At 34.3% G+C, this 19,189-nt stretch overlaps 6 protein-coding genes across 13 annotated transcripts in view; 3 read left to right on the top strand and 3 right to left on the bottom strand.

Annotated features, from left to right (window-relative positions):
- Positions 1-47: 47 nt before the first annotated feature.
- Positions 48-3,167, bottom strand: LOC115239051 (cell death-inducing p53-target protein 1). 5 transcript variants are annotated; one of them, XM_029813376.1, is made up of 4 exons: positions 2,866-3,026; positions 1,868-1,998; positions 1,611-1,767; positions 48-1,544 (listed from the first exon to the last, which is right to left on the bottom strand). In XM_029813376.1, the coding sequence occupies exons 2-4, from the start codon at positions 1,983-1,985 to the stop codon at positions 1,439-1,441; spliced, it is 381 nt and encodes a 126-aa protein (XP_029669236.1). In that variant the 5' UTR covers positions 1,986-1,998; positions 2,866-3,026; the 3' UTR covers positions 48-1,438. The 5 variants fall into 5 exon arrangements, with proteins under 5 accessions (XP_029669236.1, XP_029669233.1, XP_029669232.1 ...); XM_029813373.1 differs by lacking the exon at positions 2,866-3,026 and adding an exon at positions 3,033-3,167 and having other exon boundaries at positions 82-1,544; positions 1,847-1,998; XM_029813372.1 differs by having other exon boundaries at positions 82-1,544; positions 1,847-1,998; positions 2,866-3,018.
- A 350-nt stretch (positions 3,168-3,517) lies between these two features.
- On the top strand, positions 3,518-4,871 carry LOC115239054 (V-type proton ATPase subunit e 2-like). The gene is made up of 4 exons (XM_029813378.1): positions 3,518-3,801; positions 4,066-4,113; positions 4,189-4,276; positions 4,440-4,871. Exons 1-4 carry the CDS (start codon positions 3,695-3,697, stop codon positions 4,458-4,460), a joined length of 264 nt encoding a protein of 87 aa, XP_029669238.1. The 5' UTR covers positions 3,518-3,694; the 3' UTR covers positions 4,461-4,871.
- Positions 4,872-5,310: 439 nt separating this feature from the next.
- On the top strand, positions 5,311-8,963 carry LOC115239042 (E3 ubiquitin-protein ligase RMND5A). Of its 2 annotated transcripts, none has more exons than XM_029813359.1 (7): positions 5,311-5,564; positions 6,311-6,594; positions 6,821-6,955; positions 7,064-7,362; positions 7,443-7,545; positions 8,026-8,180; positions 8,275-8,963. In XM_029813359.1, the coding sequence occupies exons 1-7, from the start codon at positions 5,396-5,398 to the stop codon at positions 8,336-8,338; spliced, it is 1,209 nt and encodes a 402-aa protein (XP_029669219.1). In that variant the 5' UTR covers positions 5,311-5,395; the 3' UTR covers positions 8,339-8,963. The 2 variants fall into 2 exon arrangements, with proteins under 2 accessions (XP_029669219.1, XP_029669218.1); XM_029813358.1 differs by having other exon boundaries at positions 8,257-8,963.
- A 120-nt stretch (positions 8,964-9,083) lies between these two features.
- LOC115239050 lies at positions 9,084-10,424 on the top strand. Its single transcript, XM_029813371.1, has 4 exons — positions 9,084-9,377; positions 9,508-9,905; positions 10,033-10,162; positions 10,253-10,424. Exons 1-4 carry the CDS (start codon positions 9,362-9,364, stop codon positions 10,297-10,299), a joined length of 591 nt encoding a protein of 196 aa, XP_029669231.1. The 5' UTR covers positions 9,084-9,361; the 3' UTR covers positions 10,300-10,424.
- Positions 10,425-10,531: 107 nt separating this feature from the next.
- LOC115239044 lies at positions 10,532-12,312 on the bottom strand. Its single transcript, XM_029813362.1, has 3 exons — positions 11,721-12,312; positions 11,355-11,560; positions 10,532-11,228 (listed from the first exon to the last, which is right to left on the bottom strand). The coding sequence occupies exons 1-3, from the start codon at positions 11,987-11,989 to the stop codon at positions 10,786-10,788; spliced, it is 918 nt and encodes a 305-aa protein (XP_029669222.1). The 5' UTR covers positions 11,990-12,312; the 3' UTR covers positions 10,532-10,785.
- A 137-nt stretch (positions 12,313-12,449) lies between these two features.
- LOC115239039 (M-phase inducer phosphatase-like) overlaps positions 12,450-19,189 on the bottom strand; it is a 60,530-nt gene continuing 53,790 nt past the window's right edge. For 2 of the 3 annotated variants that reach the window (XM_029813349.1, XM_029813350.1), the window contains exons 4-5: positions 16,191-16,371; positions 12,450-15,147 (exon numbers count right to left, since the gene is read on the bottom strand). In XM_029813349.1, the coding sequence (XP_029669209.1) occupies positions 13,663-15,147; positions 16,191-16,371 (1,666 nt within the window). In that variant the 3' untranslated portion in view covers positions 12,450-13,662. Of the gene's footprint in view, positions 15,148-16,190; positions 16,372-17,461; positions 17,674-19,189 lie in introns of those variants that run through there. The other variant, XM_029813351.1, reaches the window with a different exon arrangement.

Raw genomic sequence — 19,189 nt, 5'->3', positions numbered from 1 at the left:
CAATATTATTCTCCTTTTAAATATTGCAAGTATTATATATATATATATTTTTTATTAAGAGTTATGTGCTTTTGTTTCTTATATTTTAATATTTGTTTTATTAGCCACAAATTTTTTTTACATGGTTAACAAAATAGAATATCTTGTAATATAAGAGCACATGAGATTTGGAGAGTCTCGTTGCAATTTCGATTCAACTCACGCATTGCGTACGAAAATACGCATAGCACATTCACATTTACTTGACGTGCTAAGCGCTATTTTTATTTTTTATTATAAAAAAGCTCGTATCCTATTGGAACTCAGGAAAATTACTGATGTAAAGATTGAACATGTTGACAAAAGAAGTTTGACAAATACCGAAATACCGAATCCTGTTGGAACTCAGGAAAATCAATAATATAAAAGATGTAAAGATTGAACATGTTAAGAAAAGAAGTTTGACAAATACCGAAATACCGAATCTTATAAAAAAAGCTCGTATAAATTCTTCAAAACAATATCAAGTTCAGTTTTTCAATAAATGGTATTTCAAATTTATTATGTGCTCTAAAATATTTAATTATATATTAATTTTTTCAATTACTTTCATAACATAAAAAATGATATATAAATATTAATTATATATATCTTTTTAAACAAGTGTAGTAAGTTTTCTAAATTTTTAAGCACATGCATAATATATTGGCTGCCATCTATCTCCATTAACGAATAAAAATATCATAAGTTATCTACATTAATATAAGCTTGATTATCGGCATTTTCACGATAAATAGATGTCATTAATTACTCTGTAGAATGACTTGAGTAAAGAAAGAGCTGCGTGTACTGCTGTCTACTATTTCATGGCATTCTTAATATTATGCAACAAATTATTATGCTTCAGAAAATGTCTAAGCTCAAAATATAAATCATAGTCAATATAAATCTTTAAAAATCAATGCCACACAGATATAGTCTTTGGTGTTTATTTATGTTATTAATGGAAGCAAATTAAAGATATAAATTTCTCTTAATATGGAAGCACACATTGATACTACGTTTTCTTCTCATGACACAAATTTGTTTTGAAATGGCATGCTTCTTGTTACTGAAAATTTTACGCGCAATAATTCCATCAACTATATGCAAAAGCGTAATATTTTTACATAAATGTGCAAGAGATTATATAAAATTGTAAATTGCAATAAAATTATCTCGTAAATATTAAACTGTATAGAATATATATAATTACTTAAATACTGTGCATTCTTTCCTATAAATATATAGCTGATTAATATATAAAGCTACATCCTGTGTGGTACTTTCTTACTCAAAGAGTTATTGCAAAAATAAAGATTCAATATCAAGCTTAATATATCTGTTGGAATTGTGATCAAGTGTTGTAAAGATTTCAACATTCAAATGCAATTTGTGGATGCTAATGCAATCCATTTGCTTATCTTCTATGACGTCCCAGATACGCTTTACAATTTGGGCAAGTGTGATGAACATCCATGCATTCATCGATGCAACAAGGAATCAAACAGCAACCGAACCAACATCTAATATAAAAGAAGAAAATAATTTTACATATTACACAATATAAATCTACATATTTTTATAATTACCCCAACAGCGCTATTATGATTCCTGAGATATAAGCAATCATGCCAGGTTCTGTCTTTGTCGTTGTATCTATTTCAGCATGGCAATGTGGGCAAATCGTGTGGGTTGAGTGCGGCCCAACCGGAACAATAGTCGTTACTATAGTCGGTCCATTTGCATCTACAAAATAATAATATAATAAGAAATAATATACATTTGTACTAATTAATAATTATATAATTTATAATTTAGTATTCACAATATTTGTTATCAAGCTTACAAGCTTGCGCTGGTGTAAATGGACTGGCAGGAGGAACTCCTACTCCTACATTCTGGGAATAAGAGGGCGGTGCATATGGAGGCGGTTCATAAGGTGGTGGTGGTCCGTTTTTATGCATAGCGCTTATCTATCTGTTAACAAAATATGTTATAAACAAAATTAATTAACTAATTGTCATTAATTTTATTAATTCGATAATACACGAATACAGAACGCGTAACTAATATATTCGAATTCTGCCGTGCGACAAACGCGAACGTCACATATTTAAATCAGGAAAGCATGTGCATTTTAATCTATCTGATTTGTGCGTGTGATATAAAAAACACAAGGCGCGATATGCAAACGTAACAATTTAGCCTCGCCAATTAAAAAAAAACGGTTATATTAAAGACAAATTATCGTGCAAAATAGTTGTTTTAATTTTCTCCAAAAATAATAATATTAAAAATTAAAAATTGAAAAATTTTTATTTTTCATTTTCAAATTTTCAAATTTCAAAATAAAGAATAAAAAGAATTTTAATTAAAAAAACTTAGCCATGCTAAGGTAAATAATATGCTATGTTTATAAAATTGACAATGTCTAGAATCCAATTAATTTTATTTTTTATTTTTTTTTTTCTGGTCTCGTCCATCGTGATACATCAGACATGCCACGTAATTGTAAAAATGGAACAGTCATCGTAAGAATATCGAGAACAATAAGATCCATGACGATCAGTCATTGTTTCATCTTTGAATCTCAGCTAATTTGTCATGCAAGCAAGAGAAAAAGTCCGAGGAAATAATCTCTCGCAAATTGACGATGAACGACCATATATGACGAAATAAACTCGCGTCGAGGGCCGTTGTCCGAATACGTGCCGAGCCGATTACGAAACTTGACCCGCATCTCAAATAACATCCCCGCCCTTCTTAAAGCACAGTCGCTACCATCAGACTGCATGACACTGTGCATATAATGTTTTTCACGCTCATTATGTCACAATTATCTACCTATCTTTGTCGAACAATAGCAAATCGATACTCCGCTCAATTATCACGTTCTCCGGAGAGATCCGATTGTTTCTAATCTCTAAGTAATACTTGTCACGCAACACTGTAGAAAATTAAATCACCCGCAAGCTTTGCGTAAACAACGGGAGACACTGTGGATTACATACAGTTTGCACAAATGGGTACGAGATTGCATGAGATGTATCCGGTTTCGCTGGTTTTCACGAAGCTTCCATCTACATAATGTTGGTTTATATCGATGGCATACCGCTGAGAGGAATCGCACGGCTTGTTTTCAAAGTGTCAAACGTCACTTTCACATCGCGCGCTTTATTCTTCCATAGTTTACGATATGATGTATATGATTTAAGCAAGAAATTGCTTTTAAATTATATTTATGTCTTATTTAAATAAAGAATTAATTTATGTTAAGAACATATTATTAATAATATTATAAAAAGAGCATAAACATATAAAATTCATAGATGGAGGCTTTTCGGGTTGCGTTCCAAAATTTATTCCTTGGAATGGAGTAGCATTTGATTGACCAATCAGAACATGGAAATTTTGGTTCCGTTTGTTCTGATTGGTCAATCGAATGCTTCTAAAATTATGACGTCAATACGAACGCAGTTCTTGTTTTTAGCCCTCCGTCTATAAGATTGTGGTTTAATCAATGTATCACGTGAGCCATATACGAAGATCTTCTCATGTGATCCTCCCAGTTTTCGACAGCTCCAAGAATTCGTATTTGATAGACACTTCGAGTTTCCGTTTGTTTGCGAGTTTCAAAGAAGAACAATAATCTGATAAAAGAAAAAATAATAGAATGGGTGCAGCCGCGTTACCTGTAGTAGTTTTCACGATACTCTGGGGCATCTTGTTATTCCTAGGAGTAGCTCTACCACTTTTCGTTCCCAAGGGACCAAATCGTGGGTAAATAGACTTTAATTAAGCCATCATTTACTTCTTTACGCTTTTTACTTATACATAAATCTCTTACAATCGACGAATATTTATTTCTTGTGTTTCTTTTATAAAGAATCAAAAATCTTATAATCTGACAGTAAAATGACAGTACATATTAAGATGATAATCATTTTAGGAAATATTACGATATTCTTTAAGCAAATCAGTGTTCGCTAATGTATCATCTACATGTTTTAATCAAATTTTAATTATATTAATATATGTTTCCAGGATACTTCAGGTTCTGTTAATATTGACGGGTTTTACGTGCTGGTTGTTGTAAGTATATTCTTTTGATACTTTCATATGTGTTGTAACTCATATATTAATATACAAATAAAATTTTTGATACAGCTGGCTGTGTTGCTACATGGCACAAATGAATCCACTGATTGGGCCAAAATTAGATAATGTAACAATATTAATTATGGCTCGAGAATGGGTAAGTCATTCCATAATTAAATTTTTGTCCAAGTTAGTATTATTTTAATATTGTTATAAGAAAATTGTGTAAACAATTTAAACAATGGTCAATAATTTACATTTATGAGTATTCATTGATTACGAGTTAAATACACATGTTAGAAAATGCTTTATTGTTACAGGGTAAACCTATTGTCAACTAATGAACATTTTATGGTAGAAACTTGCTTTTGAATATATATATATATCCAATTCTCCGATATACGCTACTTTTAATAAGAATGTGTAGTTGCAAAGATAAAACAAAATGTTAGTACATTGATGATGTGTATAAATGGAATCTTATATTAATGTGCGATTATAATTTGGTTATTGAGAATTTAATTTTTGTATAAAGTATACATTATTGTTATTTAGAAGTGCATAAGAATTTTAATGATTATATTTATCTAGATTTATCCAACTATATATGTATGCTATAATGTATGTATGTGTCAATATTATTTATATAATCTAACTTAAAAAAGCATATTCCCATTACAAGATAAGTATACCACTGCACTGTATATAATTGTGAAAGAAAAAAAAATTAAAATAGCAACCGTGATCTTTTATATTTATTCTTATATTATATCTTTATTGTTCCATTCTCTTGTCATAAATTAATTAAATAGACTTGAAAAAATTTGTTGCTCCATATTATTATACAATAAAAAGAAACTATTATATAAATTTCCACATTTATATGCGATACGCATAAATTCTATTTTTTATAAATAGCAATTTCTTATATTGTATCTTTTTGGATACAGTATATTCTACGTGCTTGGAAATATCTGAAACATTACATTCAGAGAATACATTTCTTTGTACATCCCATTTCCATAAACTTTTTTTCGTTAATCTCGCAGATGAATTTATTCGAAAATTTTAGAAACATTCTGTATGTACATCAATTTTAAAAACATCCTGTACAGGCTGTTAGTAAGGCTGTATACATGCGCGCGACGAAATGGCTTTGTATGAATGTGCAGCCAATCCGTACGTCGGACAAGCCTGTTTTGCGTCGCATGGTATGAAATATTAGCTTTAAACATATCGTGGCATCGGTCTTCTCTTTGCTCTATGCAAATGTCAAATGTCAATTGCGACGACAAGCAACACAATAATAATGGAGGCGTGCAATGCTGTCGAGCGTGAAGTGGATAAGGTTCTATCGAAGTTCGGTGCAATAAATGAACATGCCGAAGCGGTGTTACGCGACCTGATCAATCACATTCAATCCCTGAAAAAAGATCTAGAAGAAGGTAAATGCGGGATTGAAAGATTCGCTATAGTATTCTGCCTTTCCCCAGATACTTGCCTTTTTAATCTTAATTTTCAAAGAGAATTTAATGATCGAATCTCTCGGGAAGCTTGTATCCTTTATTTCTCGTTGGATTAAATTAATTTTTCGATAGATGGATCGTTATTTATTAATGTGTGTGTCTGTAGTTTATTTTGAAGTTTGCTAACCTTTCTAAACACAACTCTGTGATGGAGATTGCATACTTTATTTACCATGTATTACTGATAGAATGTCTTTGTATAAACTAGTTTCATACAATCTCATAAGGCAATCTAATCAGATTCAAGTATAAAGTAGAATATTTATTTTTATATTTATTTACATTATTATTATTTCTTCTTGATATTGAAATATATCAATCCCTGTTAATATATATTAAAATATCATTCTATTATTGAAAGAAAATTGCCCATATAAAAGCTATACCTAAGCTTAATATATCTTTCATGTATATGTTAATAAAACAAAAAAGAGAAAAACAATTTGTTTATTTTGTATATAAAATGTATGATTTTTATATTTTATATAAAGAAAAATATATATATATGTACATATATAAAACATAGTATATGTTATATTAATATATCAATGATTATCAAAACTATGTATAAATTTTTGTTATTTACATATAAATGTATGTATATATAAAACAAAATATCTCTTCAATTTGATTATAAAATAATAGCTTGATTTTTTTTTCATTAGCACCATCTAATCAAGAACTGACAGCTGGCCAAGTGCAAATGCTAAAGCAAGCAATGACAAAAGTACGCGACACTGTACAAAGATTGGCAACAGATCATCGTGATTTGCATAGTACAGTATCAAAAGTGGGCAAGGCAATAGATAGGAATTTTATTGCCGATTTTGCGAGTACAAGCAGAGAGGATGTGTTTTCTGGACCTGAGAAGTCTCATCTTCTAAATCAAGTAATCTGTCAACACTTTTACCGTGAAGGGATGTTAAACATTGCCGATGAATTGGCAACAGTAAGTTTCTTTGTCCAAATTTATATGTGTGTTTAATCCATACTTAATGTAAAAAAGTATGTATATGTATATAGTAAAAATTAGTATACACAATATTTTATTACATGTTTAGAATAATAATGATTTTATTTTTTTAATCCTGCTTTTCCATTATTCTCCAACTTTTGATACTTATATATTCTTATCATGCAATTGCATACAAGACTATAATTGATGATATCTTCAGGAAGCAGGCATTAAAACCGAAGGCAGAAAGGAAGCATTTACAGAGTTAAATTATATATTAGATTGCTTAAAACAGAAAAACCTGGAACCTGCATTAGATTGGGCTAAAAAACATAGAGAAGCACTTTTAGAACAGGTATTTCTCGAATTGTAAATATATAAAATTTATTACATATTTATTTCATATTATTTGCACATAGATAATATATGAACAATACCTTAAAACCTGCACATTTTGTTTTAGAATTCTTCTCTCGAGTTTAAACTGCACAGACTACATTTCATAAGATTAGTTCAACAAGGCCCTAGCAAGCAGAGAGAGGCGATACTTTACGCCCGTCAAAATCTCACGCAATTTGTCGGACGTTATGAGAAAGAAGTACAGTCCTTAATGGGAACGTTACTTTATTTGCCACATGGAATCCAATCGTCTCCCTACAGTCACTTATTAGATCCGACCTTGTGGCTCGAAATACACGATGTTTTCACTAAAGAAGCGTGCACGTTATTAGGCTTAAGTGTTGAGAGCCCGCTCTCTGTCTGGTATATATACATTATTTGCTTATAACTAAGAGGAAATTATAGAGCTGTCTAAAACATTGCAATCTACTCAATTATTGCAGTATCAACGCAGGATCCACTGCATTACCTGCACTATTAAACATCAAACAAGTCATGCAACAGAGACAAGTAACTGGCATTTGGAGTGGTAAAGATGAATTGCCTGTAAGTTATAATATTATGCAATGTGTGACATATTGTATTCTGCAATTTGTAATCATAATTTTAATAGTAAATCCTCTGATTAATTTGGAGTTTATTCTAGTCTAGTATAACTGTGCGATAATAGTCTAATGATTACAAGTAATTTTTTAGTCTTAATTTTTTGATTTGAAATAATGATATATATGACTTTGATTGAAATAAGTCATAGGATGTAACATAAAATAATATCTCTATTACTATCAGTTTTATTTTGCTATTATATATATATATATATATATGTGCTACGTTGATAGCGGAAGGGTTAAGTAGTCATTAAAGCTGCAAAAGATTTATGTTAAAGAAAAATTGATTAAAAATTTATCAGAGAATTCATTATTAAAATTAAGATTGCACTGGTTGCGAGATATTCTATTTATATATTCAAATGTATATAAAAATTAAAATATTTGAAAATATTGTACAATCTCTCCATGTTCACAGATTGAAATAGACTTGGGAAAGCAAAGTCGTTATCATTCAGTCTTTGCCTGTCCCATTCTTAGGCAACAGAGTACAGAGAATAATCCTCCGATGAAACTGGTTTGCGGCCACGTTATCTCTCGAGACGCGTTAAACAAACTCGCTAATACAAATAAGTAAGTCTTTCATATGCGGCAAGGCTAGAGTACATCAGCGTGTTTTAAGTGCTGATTTAAAGTCACTTTTTAAAAGAAATCAATTTATTTCTAGGTTGAAATGCCCGTACTGCCCGGCGGAGCAAAATCCCGAAGATGCGAGACTCATTTACTTTTGAATTCTGTGATATATATTATATATGGTAATGTATAAATATATATATGTGTGTGTATAGGAGTTATATATACACATGTAAGAAAGCTAGTTTTGCAGTTTCTTTGTAATTGATTATATCAAATGCAAAAGAATTTATAACAGAGTATACATGCAATAACTAAAGAATTGTAAAATCCCATATTCTACATGATTGATCATCAAAGAATTTCATTGCTCCAAATTTTATTTTTGTTATTGATACCAAGATTAATTCTACTTGTTCCACAAAATGCAAGTGTAAGTTTGTTAATTGCATCAGTCCTTGCAATCTTTAAAAAAAATTAGTTCTCAAATATTGAAAGAAAAAAAAAAACACGGAGGAACTGTGATAGTTTTAATATTTGTGAAGTAATTGTATAATTATGCAATTATATATTGTTGGTAGACTATATATATATTATATACATGTATGTACTATTCTAAGTTTATATAAATGACTTCAGCTTTGTATGCGAGTGATAACTTAAAAGCCATGTATGTGTGTAAGATGCCTAACGAGTTTGTTATTAGGTCTCCATAAACTTACCCATTTCTCATTTCAATTGTATGTATACTGGCTTGGTTTAAATGAAGTTAAATGAAGATCATTTTGTAAATATGTTCTTACATTCATTTTTGACACATCCTAATACTTGGTAATTTTGACAGATAATTGTATAAAGAGAAGAATATGTTATAATAATAAATTAAAATTAAAATTAATACTGCTAAGATTGAGATTTGAAAGAATATTTTGAATTAACTCTCTGGTACCGCCGTAACATGCTATATTCGGCGTACGATAAAATCGATCAAACAAAAATAGGAAATCGCATATTGCAGTGGTGGCGATAATCGTATGTAATTCGTTCAGAAAGTTGATAGAATTTGTTTTCTTAATTTAGAATATATCGAAGAGAAAACATTCTCTTCTGGTTTTTCATGTGAAGGAATTTTACATAAGCATAAAACAAAGTATAATTTCATTATAGGAATCTCTGATAGTATGAAGAATTCTAAAGGTAAGCTGATATATATATCTGTGTCGATTCAATTTCAATGCAATAGAGTAGCAAAATAGAAAATAGAAAATAATATGAAATATACAACGAAAATGTATAAGAATTATTAAATAAATTCTGCTCATATAAGCGAGATCTAGCTCGACATTCTTTCCGCCCCTACAATCGACAAACCGCCAAACGATTGATGGAAAAGATGAGCTTATCCGTGATGAAAAAATCAATTCTGTTGAAACACTGCCACGTATGGTCGATAAATTATTTATCAGTGAAAGTACAAATAAGCGAGATATCACGAATAAATTAATTCAAGAAACTACAGCTCAAGAAGATATTATGGAATACGATTTAAAAAGAATGACGACTTCTTTATATGATATTGACGAAATGTCTTCTGAAGAACTGTATACTTCTCTATGTAGAATTACAGAAAATCCACGACAGCCGTTTTCATTTTTAGCAAATATCTCCAATGAATTTTCTAACGGCAATCAGTCGTCGATAGAGACAGGGACTACGGAAATCGACGTAAGCGACTTTGAGCTCATTTTCTTGTAAGAGTTACTTTCAAAATCGTTTCGTTCATATTTTATGCGTTCACTTCGAAGCTAATTAATCACATTATCAAATTGTTTGAAACTGCTTATTGATTTAGATACAATTAGCTGCTGTAGCGAAGCATATTGAATCGAGTAAAATTTTATTGGATAAGGCTAAATCTTACGTAGAAGATATACGTCTTCGTGCTAAACAAAATGTTTGTCCATCGTCTGAAATAAATGGCTGTAAGTAATATACCATAAATACCGAAAGTATACTAATTTCTCGGTATTAATAAGTTTTTACATGTACATATAATTTAAATATTTTTACAGATTACGACGATAAAACTAAGATAGAAAAAAAAGAACAGTCCTCTTAAACTGTTTCGATCCTGTAAACTTGCAAAAAATACGAAATCTTTTAATCAGAGATCTTCAAAAGGCCATTTTTTATTCGTTATGTGTTACGTGACGCAATTTAAATGTTATATCATTATAAATAAAAGAAAATTCATGAAATATATTTTTCACACGTTATTCACAACAAAGTGAATATAAAATTTAAAAAATGAAAATTACGCATGATTTGCTAGTTACGTATACACATAACGTACATTCCTTGTCAAATATATAAATTCATGAAAATGAAGTTAAATTGGGTTTAATTGCTCCCCCACAGCGTGAATTAAATTGCCTAGATCAAATATGATATCTGATGACATCACCATAACTTATCCAGCCAGCAAAAGGAAAGAACACTCGAATAACTTACATTCTCTCATATGAAGAATAAACAATAAAGCTGTTTATAAAAAAGGAACAATTAATTCGAAGGTAGGGACAATCAATGCGTTTAATCAAAAATATTATATCGTTTCTTCTTGATGGAATCGAGCGCACAAAATTTCTGGAACCATATTGACTTCATTGTCGACTTTCCCGTATACGCGCCGATCATTGCTGAAAATTGCTTCGACAATTTTAGATTGTTCTATGTCGGATTGATTGTTATAAACACGCTGCGAATCGCCGCGATCGTTCTTGTCGATGGACCATTGCAACGCGATCTCCTTAAACGGCTGCAAGCAACTCGCATTTTGGCGTATGTTCTCCAATTCTTCATCGCAAAGACGTTCGACTTCTAACAGTCGCTGCTTATACGCATCGATGAGCGCGCGTTTGTACGAATTGTAACGTTGCTCGGCTTGCTCCAAGGAATACGAGTTTTGATACTTGGCGAGATTTTTCTCGTATTCGAGTATGGTGAGTTCTCTGACACTCTGCTCCGACGTGATGTCCACAATATTACCTACAAGTTCAGTCGAAAGTTAGAATAAATATAGGAAAAAATATATACAAGTATATAAGTATATATACTCTATATAGAAATACATATACAAAAATTCAATATTAGTAATCGTTAGGTTTAAATCACTCGAAAGTGGTGATTCGACGGCATAAGCTGCGGCTGCAGCTCGTGCGGCTGCAGTTGCCTCTTCGAATGCGATGGCATCGCTTCTCTCGCGTAAAAACTGAAATTCTTCCCTCTCTTTTTTCCAGAGAGCCACTTCTTTGTTAAGTTTTTCCCGAAGACTCGTCATCTCTGAGCAGAGCTTCTGAGCACGCTCATGAAGGACAGATCTGTCAAATCGGCAAAACTATTTTCGTAATTCTGGCTACAAAAGAATTGATTTTAAATTTGTCCAAAAATTTATTTCAAAGATATTTTTATTTCGGGAAATCTCGTTTCAGGTATTTTTTAAATATTATTTCGAGAATATAATTTATAGAAGTGCAATACGCGATTTTTTTTCCACAGTCAATGGATGATTCTATATCTGTCGCGACGGAAAGTTGATTTTCGACGTCGAGCGACGACGTTCGTTCAGATGCGTCGTCATCATCCGACATCTCGGTGTAAATCGCGGCTACATTTTCGATCTGCGTATTTTCTTCGTTTTGTGCACATTTCTCTGAATAATATTTGGAAATTTCGCAGTTTTGCGACTCCGAATCTTGAGGCAGGTCGACAGGCGTTGTCTCTGTCGAGACAACGCGCTTGTCGTCCATCACGTTTTGTTGAGTATCTGACAAGGGATATCGTTGACAATCGAGAAATTTTACGTTTATTAAAAATCTTAAGAGACCGATCTCCGAGATAAATTACATGCGCTTCCGTTTTGTTTTCGAGAAATAAAGATTGCATTTACACAAATGCGATCGCGGTGGCATCGATCCTTTTCTCATCTCTAACATAGATATATGGCTGCAATATTGTAAATAAGAAATTGTTCGTCGTAAAATTTTTATATAATTACAGATAAACTTTATTATCAAATATACGCATTGGAATAGATTTTCTAATGCATAATGTAATCATGAAATATTCAAAATGAAAGCATATATAAGAAAGATGCACCATGTGTTTGATGAAAGAATGTACGACGACGATATAGGCGAAACGGATGAAAGAGAAGTATGAAAAGCAAGGAAAAAATTGGGAAAATGCATCGTACTTATATTGCATGGCGTTATATATTCATCAATGTAGTAACGTAAAAATAATTTTTACAATATGTAACAACAAAAAATTTGCACATTTAGTAATATTTATAATCACTTCTACTCGATAGAACTTGAAATGGCTAATGATGTTGTAGATTAATCCTTAAATACCTGTGCAACGGACAGTTCTTTCTCTTTTATAAAGAGAGAATCAGATTTCATGTCTCCCGAAAAATCAAGAATCCTCTTGTTGAAGCACACTGAGACTAGCTCCTTCGTTCCTCTTCGTAAAAAAAAAAAAAAAACTATTCTTGAAAGAAAAATCGATTGGTTTATATTGATCTGATGCACAAGTATTTAAAGATTATTCCCTGCATATTAATAAGATATTTTGTAATCGTGAATTGCAACGATGAATTGGCAACACTTTATGCTATTCACATCGTCGATCGTAAGCGCTTGCTTTAAGGAAATTGGCAAAGCAATACTGAGAGACAAAGATCGACATAATTAAGCCTCGTTGACGTCTCGCAGTGTATGTCATATACATATATATACAATAAGATGACCACCCGAAATTATTATAAACATTTGAAAAAAAAATTTATAACATATTTACGACATTACGTCCATTTAATTACCCTGCTAATTCTCCGGTCGACACGCAGAGATATATTGCAATGTTTGATTATCCATCATACTTAATTACAGAACGGCCTGAATTATATTGATCTGACTAAAATTTGTAATTTTTATGTACAAAAATCCTCGATACGATATGCTATCAGGCCGCGACAAAATAACATCATAGCCTATCGTTATCGGCATCAAAGAAATACGATATAGATATATAAATTCAAATCGATCTTAGTGTCAATATACCAATACCAAATTACTATTTTCATATTAAGATCGATTAGAATCTATGCTCAAATGTCATTTACACTATGTACATTATGTACATTATGTACTCGCGGAGAGCTCCATAAGACAATCATTGATAGCGCAAAGAGCGACCGAAGGTAAGATAACAAAAGGATGAGCAGTCTCTTTACGCTGTTTGCACTTCGTCGACGCGCATGGCGTGCGCGTGACGTTTTACACATCCCGACCGTCTATAAACGTTCAACGTCTAACGTGAGATTCGATTTGATATTTTTTTTTGAGTATATATAACAAAAGATAGACAATGAACTTTAGATTAGCTTAAACTTTAGATTAGATAAAGAAATGTCCGTCTAAAAGCCTAAACGCTTGAGATGCGTTCGCACTGTTTGATTGGTCCCCTTGGGTTTGTCTCCTTGCCAACTCTTGCTCTTGTTGCGAAAGAATCTGAACTCCCTCTCATGATTAGGATGTCTCATCGGTTTGTAATCCTGCGGCAAGCAGAACTCCTTCTGTTCGCCATAAAACTTCTCGTAACCTCCTTGCAGTAGATAGATCTCCGGATAGAATAATGCCGGATAGCGTTCCTCGTTAAACTCGCGATCCATTCTGCGTAAGAGCCTTGAGAGATTCGGTCCGCGTTCCCAGGAGAATTCGCAGTGGAATATAAGGATATCGCGCTTCTCAACGTCGGTCTGGATCTTGGGATCAGAGGACGTTACTGGATCGAACAAGAACTGCGCCATGAGCCCCTTGTCGTAAAGATTCAGCGATCCCGCGATGTGACCGCCTTCATACTCGTATGGATATCGGCAATCGATGATCTTATAGGAACCGATACGATCGGCGAACTCGCCGCGCAAAAGCGCCGCCAACGTATCGGACGTTATGGTTTTTAGATCTGGATGATGGCCCATCGTAACCGGCAGTATACACGGCTTGCTGAAGTCGCCGATGAGATCGGTGTCGGTAACGCTACGATGAACCGCCCACTTGATGTTCGTATGCGTCTCGGTCTCGGACAGGCTTCTCTGCAGACCGAGTTTCGGACGCATCGTGGGACTCGTGAACGCCGATCTCGGCGTCGTATGTACATGGAAACTGTTGGATCTGCGCGACTTCTTCAGTATCGACTTCTCGTCTTCCGGCATTTCATCCGACGGTCGTTTGTAAGATGACCTGATAGAATGCGGCGAAATCTCCGAAGTTTCGACGCAGAAATGTGTCGGGGAATTCTCGTCGTAGCTGAACGTCCGCATTAGCCTCCTCGAGCAAGTCGCCGTTGGTGAACGAAATAGACAGGTGCGAATCTTTGACAGTGACGGCGACTTCGATAACGGTGACGATATTGCATTGATCTCTAAATGTTTGTGTGCTCCCCTCTGTATTGACCATTCTCTGGTCGATGGTTTTTTAGAGGATGGATTGTTCCGGGACCATTCAGGAGTCGTCGAGACGTCGCAGTCCATTGATGTCTCAGGCGCGACTATGTTGCCGGACAATAGCTTCGAGAGATCGCTTGGTAATTGTGTCTCATCGTCCATCGCCTCCATGTCGACGAGTTCATTCACGAGCCCGTCGTCCATGCTCTCGTATCCTGATGACAGGCTACGTAGAAAATTCGGTTTCGTTGTCTTTAGGTCACGCAGCAGAGAAGTTTGGGTATTGGGAAGCACTGGTGATTGCAGAGGACTATACAGCACACGTCGCGGTGCCGCGGTGCCGGTGGCGGGGTGAAATCCGTATCCCTTCTCCTCTTTGTCGCTGATAGAGCCTGCGCTATGACTGTGGCTGTAGAGTTTGCGGTTCTCCAAAGGACGTACTATTTTTCTACATGTCTAAACAGAAAGATTATGACGATAAATAATAAGATTACTGCAATTTAAAAAAATTTTTGGATGAAATCATTACAATTTATTTAAATTTTTAAAGAGAGGAAACATCCGCAGATATTGAAAAAAATCTTCGAGAAACCCAGGATATTTAATTATACACACATGTGTATAACTGAATTAAAAGCGAACTAATAGTCCACGCTTTTAATAGAAAAATCGATGTTTCCGGTGATTTTTATCGATCACCGGACGAAGGTCGAAAGGAGGAACGGAAGCATAGCGCAAGTCGTAGACGTTGATCACAGGAAAAGCAGAAGAGAGAGAGAGAGAGAGAAGGTGAGAGATCGCGTCGCTCAGCAGGTAGAGTCAATCGGGTCACCAGCGGTCATAGCCGGATGCGCAAGGTGTTGTATGTATTATGAACAAATCAGAGACCAATAAGCGGAAGAATACGAGGGGAGATAATTTTTTTGTAGCAAAACTCGCCGCGGATCCGGCTACCGCTATCTGCGATCGGCCCATGTAAATCGTCAACGTTAAAAATCAATGTATCTCACTCTGTGATAAGAGACAGCTGCAAATGCGTTTTCGGCACGCAAGTCGGATTTGTTGTTTGACTTATCATGGAAAAGGCTATTTATCTCGGAATGTGCGTATAATATCCGGAATTAAATTGAATATGTATAGAATATGTGTGGAAATCTCGCTCGATCTCGTGCTCTCTCTCTCTCTCTCTTTCTATTTCCATTATATAGTAAAGCTATAATTTCAAATCTAGATATCGTTATAGAATCTATCGGCCGAGTAATATCGTAATTTAATAAAGATTTTTTCAAATTGATTCAGTAGTTTCTGAGATTATCCCGAACAATGGAACAAACAAACAAATTTTATCTCTTTATAATATAGTGTAGATTATTAGATTTTTAAAAAAGTTTACTTAATATTGTTTTTTAAAAACTCTCAACTTAATGAAATAAATACTATATAAAAAATACTAACACATACATTATCGTGTAAAAATTCTTTTGGAAAAATTATGTTACCTTTTGCGGAGTAGGGTTGTACAAGCTGTTGGTGGCGTCGTAGTTCTCTTTATTTTCTTTTTCACATCCGTACTCGCGTTTACGCTGTCCATGCGGGCTTATTTGGTTTTTGCAAAAACCCAATATGTCCGCGTTTGTCATATCGGAACGACATGTTGTTTTCGTTAGCACATCTATAAATCTGCAAGTAAACGAACAAAGTGATTTAATTAAAATCATGTGTAAGTGAAACCATAAAGTCGTTTCATTATAATCTCGAAAGCATTACTGTGTCGAAAAGATATTATAAGCGGGAGAAAAGTTTTACTGATAAAATCAAACAATAACTCAGCATACTTCGCGGATAAAAACCTATAATTTTTTTTTTTAATCGATGAATACTGCACAAGTCATAAATAAAAGACACTGCTCTTGGATTAAAAATGTACTCTACGAAATTTGGGGATAAAGGAAAATATATTTTTTTCCTTTTTTGAAAAATTTGTAATGGATTACTCGAATCGTGATAACGATAATTCTATGACACACAATTGCGATAACAAGTTTGTGATATTTTCTTCGACTCATTAAAAAATCATTAAAAAATATCCACTCTTATATCATTATTACACTTCCATATTTTTTCCGGCACATAAAGCACATGGTCTGTGCATCAAAACGCGCATGTGGCCACGAGCACGTGTTTGGCGCGAGAACTTGCTACACGATCTGAACCAGGTAACCGGACTGAACATGTGACATCTCAGTTATAAGTACGCCTCAATTAAGTACGTACCGATTAAACCGTCAGCAATCTCTAAGAATATTTTAATACAAGCAGTCCATAATATAATTATAATTGATCACGTGGATCAACAGCGATTGCAAATGGACACTTGGATTCACTCCTTTAACACATCTCCATAAATACGGTTTAATATTGATTTTGTATGGCAAACTCGTTATATATATATATATCCTTCAATCGAAATTGCAGATGCAACGAGTATCGCTAATTTAGCACCGAGTACTTTCGCGTTTATCGTTTAATCGTTTATTTATCAATGTTGATTCACTGGCGGCACAGATTTCTAACACTTTCCGGCGTGTAGGATGCGAATGTGAAACTCGTATGAATCTAATTTTAAATCAGATGCATACAGAATCAGATCTATAGCTAAGTAGTCACAGGCCATTGGGACTCGAGATGGAAATATGCGCTATACTCTCACATTATATCGAGAAAACACTACACCATGCGAAACGTGCTGGTCCATCGTATATCTGCATACCTTTCCAAAGCGCCCATGTTATGTATATCGTCATTGCCAGTGCTCCTAATCAACGCACCCGTTGCAGGATGTTTAACCGTACGCAGGATGTCCATGACGCGATAAGACGGACTTTGACGGTTATCGAGCTGTACTTTTTCGACCAGAGACGAGCTCCTTATGACGTACGAACCGACCGGCAAAGAACATAGACCGCTACATCATCCGAATGCGGGATTCGGACTGGAGTCCCGCGCGCCAAAACACGTATTATATACGGCGGATACGGGGCGATGGTGGGGAGATGACCAATGACAGGCCGTGAAAGGGCCCGCCTAATAGAAAAAAGAAACTTAAGGGCGAGAGAAGGGCGAGCGCGGTAACTTAGGGCGATCGACCGCTATGGGGGGGGCCTTTGCATGCTCTCGTATATATGAATTTCTACGCGCAAGTGCACATATGTGCATGCCATCCACGTGTGTACGTTGGATCTGATCCTCGTTGATCGCTCGCCCTCATTCCCCGATGGCTCTCGTATAGGTCTTATTTTCTCGTGCGAAAGGGAGCGCCGACACGTTCCGATATCGAGTTTATTGACATCACACATTACTGCTGAGAATTTTCAAGCAAGACTAATTTTCGAATTTCAAGATCAAAACTTGAATTATTTAGACAATATATCGCGTAAAGTTAAGCCCGCTTTAGATTATCTATAATTAGTAACGAAATTTGGAAGGATTTTCCATCTATAATTTAAAAGTTATCTAATACAGAAAATATTTGAGGAAATAAAATAGAGCTTGTGTATGAGATGCTTCTTCGAAAAATATTTGTAAGAGCGTTATTTCGATGACGTACAGTTGGAAAAAGTCGATAAAGATAACAGAAGTATGTATCATAAAGAAATGTTCATCATAAATTTTTACTTTTCTTAATAAAATATGTGAGGTCATATGGTCGCAAGAGATTTTCTTTGAGACTGGAGAAATTCTTCGTTATATACCGACAAAACTGGGAAAATGGTACCTGGAGAATGGCCTTCTTATGCGTGACTAAAGCATCTTTTCACGTTTACGTGCATAAAACAAAAAAAAAATTTAAGGATTATTTTTGAAAGAAAATATAAGAAAATATTCGAGTAATCTGCGTAAATCAGAATAACATGTGTTATTAAGGGGGCTTAAATTGCATAAAAATCGATTAAAGCAAAGATATTTTAAAAGCAAAAGCATTTTAAACGGCTTGACCTTCAGGAACGTTTTCGAAACTAATAAAATTCCGAGACCTGGCACAACCCTAGGTGTCCTAACTTTAGATCCATCTTCTCTTCAAATTCGCAGAGGCTCCTATTCCGAACTTATCTCACACACTGCTAAAGAGATGCTTTTCCCAAGCTTCCATGTTTTCCGTTTCTGTTCCACACGCGCGCGCGTTTTTCGTTGCGGTCAGAACTTAGAGGAGGCAGGTAGGAAAGGTTGGAAAATACTTGGTTCCTTCTTTTTTTTTTCTTTCATTCTTTCGAATGACAATGCTTCACCTGATCGTCAATCCGCCACCCTCGCTTTCTTGGGGGATTTTCACATGGCAGGTATATCGTGTACCGCTAGGACCGCAGATGCCTCGCGGGCGCGCATGTTCACATCATCTTTCATCGTTTCCTATGCGACTACATGGCGAGATCCAGATTTTTTTTGGGGTGGAAAATGGGTATATATGTCACGGATCTTCCAAACACATCAAAAGGGAAAG

Source organism: Formica exsecta, unplaced genomic scaffold (genome assembly GCF_003651465.1).
Source record: "Formica exsecta isolate Colony F162 unplaced genomic scaffold, ASM365146v1 scaffold363, whole genome shotgun sequence".
NCBI classification, from domain to species: domain Eukaryota; kingdom Metazoa; phylum Arthropoda; class Insecta; order Hymenoptera; family Formicidae; genus Formica; species Formica exsecta.
Note: the sequence above shows the minus strand (reverse complement) of the source record. Positions and strands in the feature narration are given on the sequence as shown.

Excerpts from the sequence above, each read along its gene's own strand:
- LOC115239044 (XM_029813362.1), bottom strand. The coding sequence starts at position 11,989 with ATGGACGACAAGCGCGTTGTCTCGACAGAGACAACGCCTGTCGACCTG. Across the intron at positions 11,561-11,720 it reads GACTGTGGAAAAAAAATCGC|ATCTGTCCTTCATGAGCGTG; the intron begins GTATTGCACTTC and ends CCGATTTGACAG. Across the intron at positions 11,229-11,354 it reads CGTCGAATCACCACTTTCGA|GTAATATTGTGGACATCACG; the intron begins GTGATTTAAACC and ends CTGAACTTGTAG.
- LOC115239050 (XM_029813371.1), top strand. Across the intron at positions 9,906-10,032 it reads CAGGGACTACGGAAATCGAC|ATACAATTAGCTGCTGTAGC; the intron begins GTAAGCGACTTT and ends TTATTGATTTAG. Across the intron at positions 10,163-10,252 it reads ATCGTCTGAAATAAATGGCT|ATTACGACGATAAAACTAAG; the intron begins GTAAGTAATATA and ends ATATTTTTACAG.
- LOC115239051 (XM_029813373.1), bottom strand. The coding sequence starts at position 1,985 with ATGCATAAAAACGGACCACCACCACCTTATGAACCGCCTCCATATGCA. Across the intron at positions 1,768-1,846 it reads TAAGCTTGATAACAAATATT|ATGCAAATGGACCGACTATA; the intron begins GTGAATACTAAA and ends ATTATTTTGTAG. Across the intron at positions 1,545-1,610 it reads ATCATAATAGCGCTGTTGGG|ATGTTGGTTCGGTTGCTGTT; the intron begins GTAATTATAAAA and ends CTTTTATATTAG.
- LOC115239054 (XM_029813378.1), top strand. The coding sequence starts at position 3,695 with ATGGGTGCAGCCGCGTTACCTGTAGTAGTTTTCACGATACTCTGGGGC. Across the intron at positions 4,114-4,188 it reads GGTTTTACGTGCTGGTTGTT|CTGGCTGTGTTGCTACATGG; the intron begins GTAAGTATATTC and ends TTTTTGATACAG. Across the intron at positions 4,277-4,439 it reads TAATTATGGCTCGAGAATGG|GGTAAACCTATTGTCAACTA; the intron begins GTAAGTCATTCC and ends TTATTGTTACAG.
- LOC115239042 (XM_029813358.1), top strand. The coding sequence starts at position 5,396 with ATGTCAATTGCGACGACAAGCAACACAATAATAATGGAGGCGTGCAAT. Across the intron at positions 5,565-6,310 it reads GAAAAAAGATCTAGAAGAAG|CACCATCTAATCAAGAACTG; the intron begins GTAAATGCGGGA and ends TTTTTTCATTAG. Across the intron at positions 8,181-8,256 it reads AAACTCGCTAATACAAATAA|AAATCAATTTATTTCTAGGT; the intron begins GTAAGTCTTTCA and ends ACTTTTTAAAAG.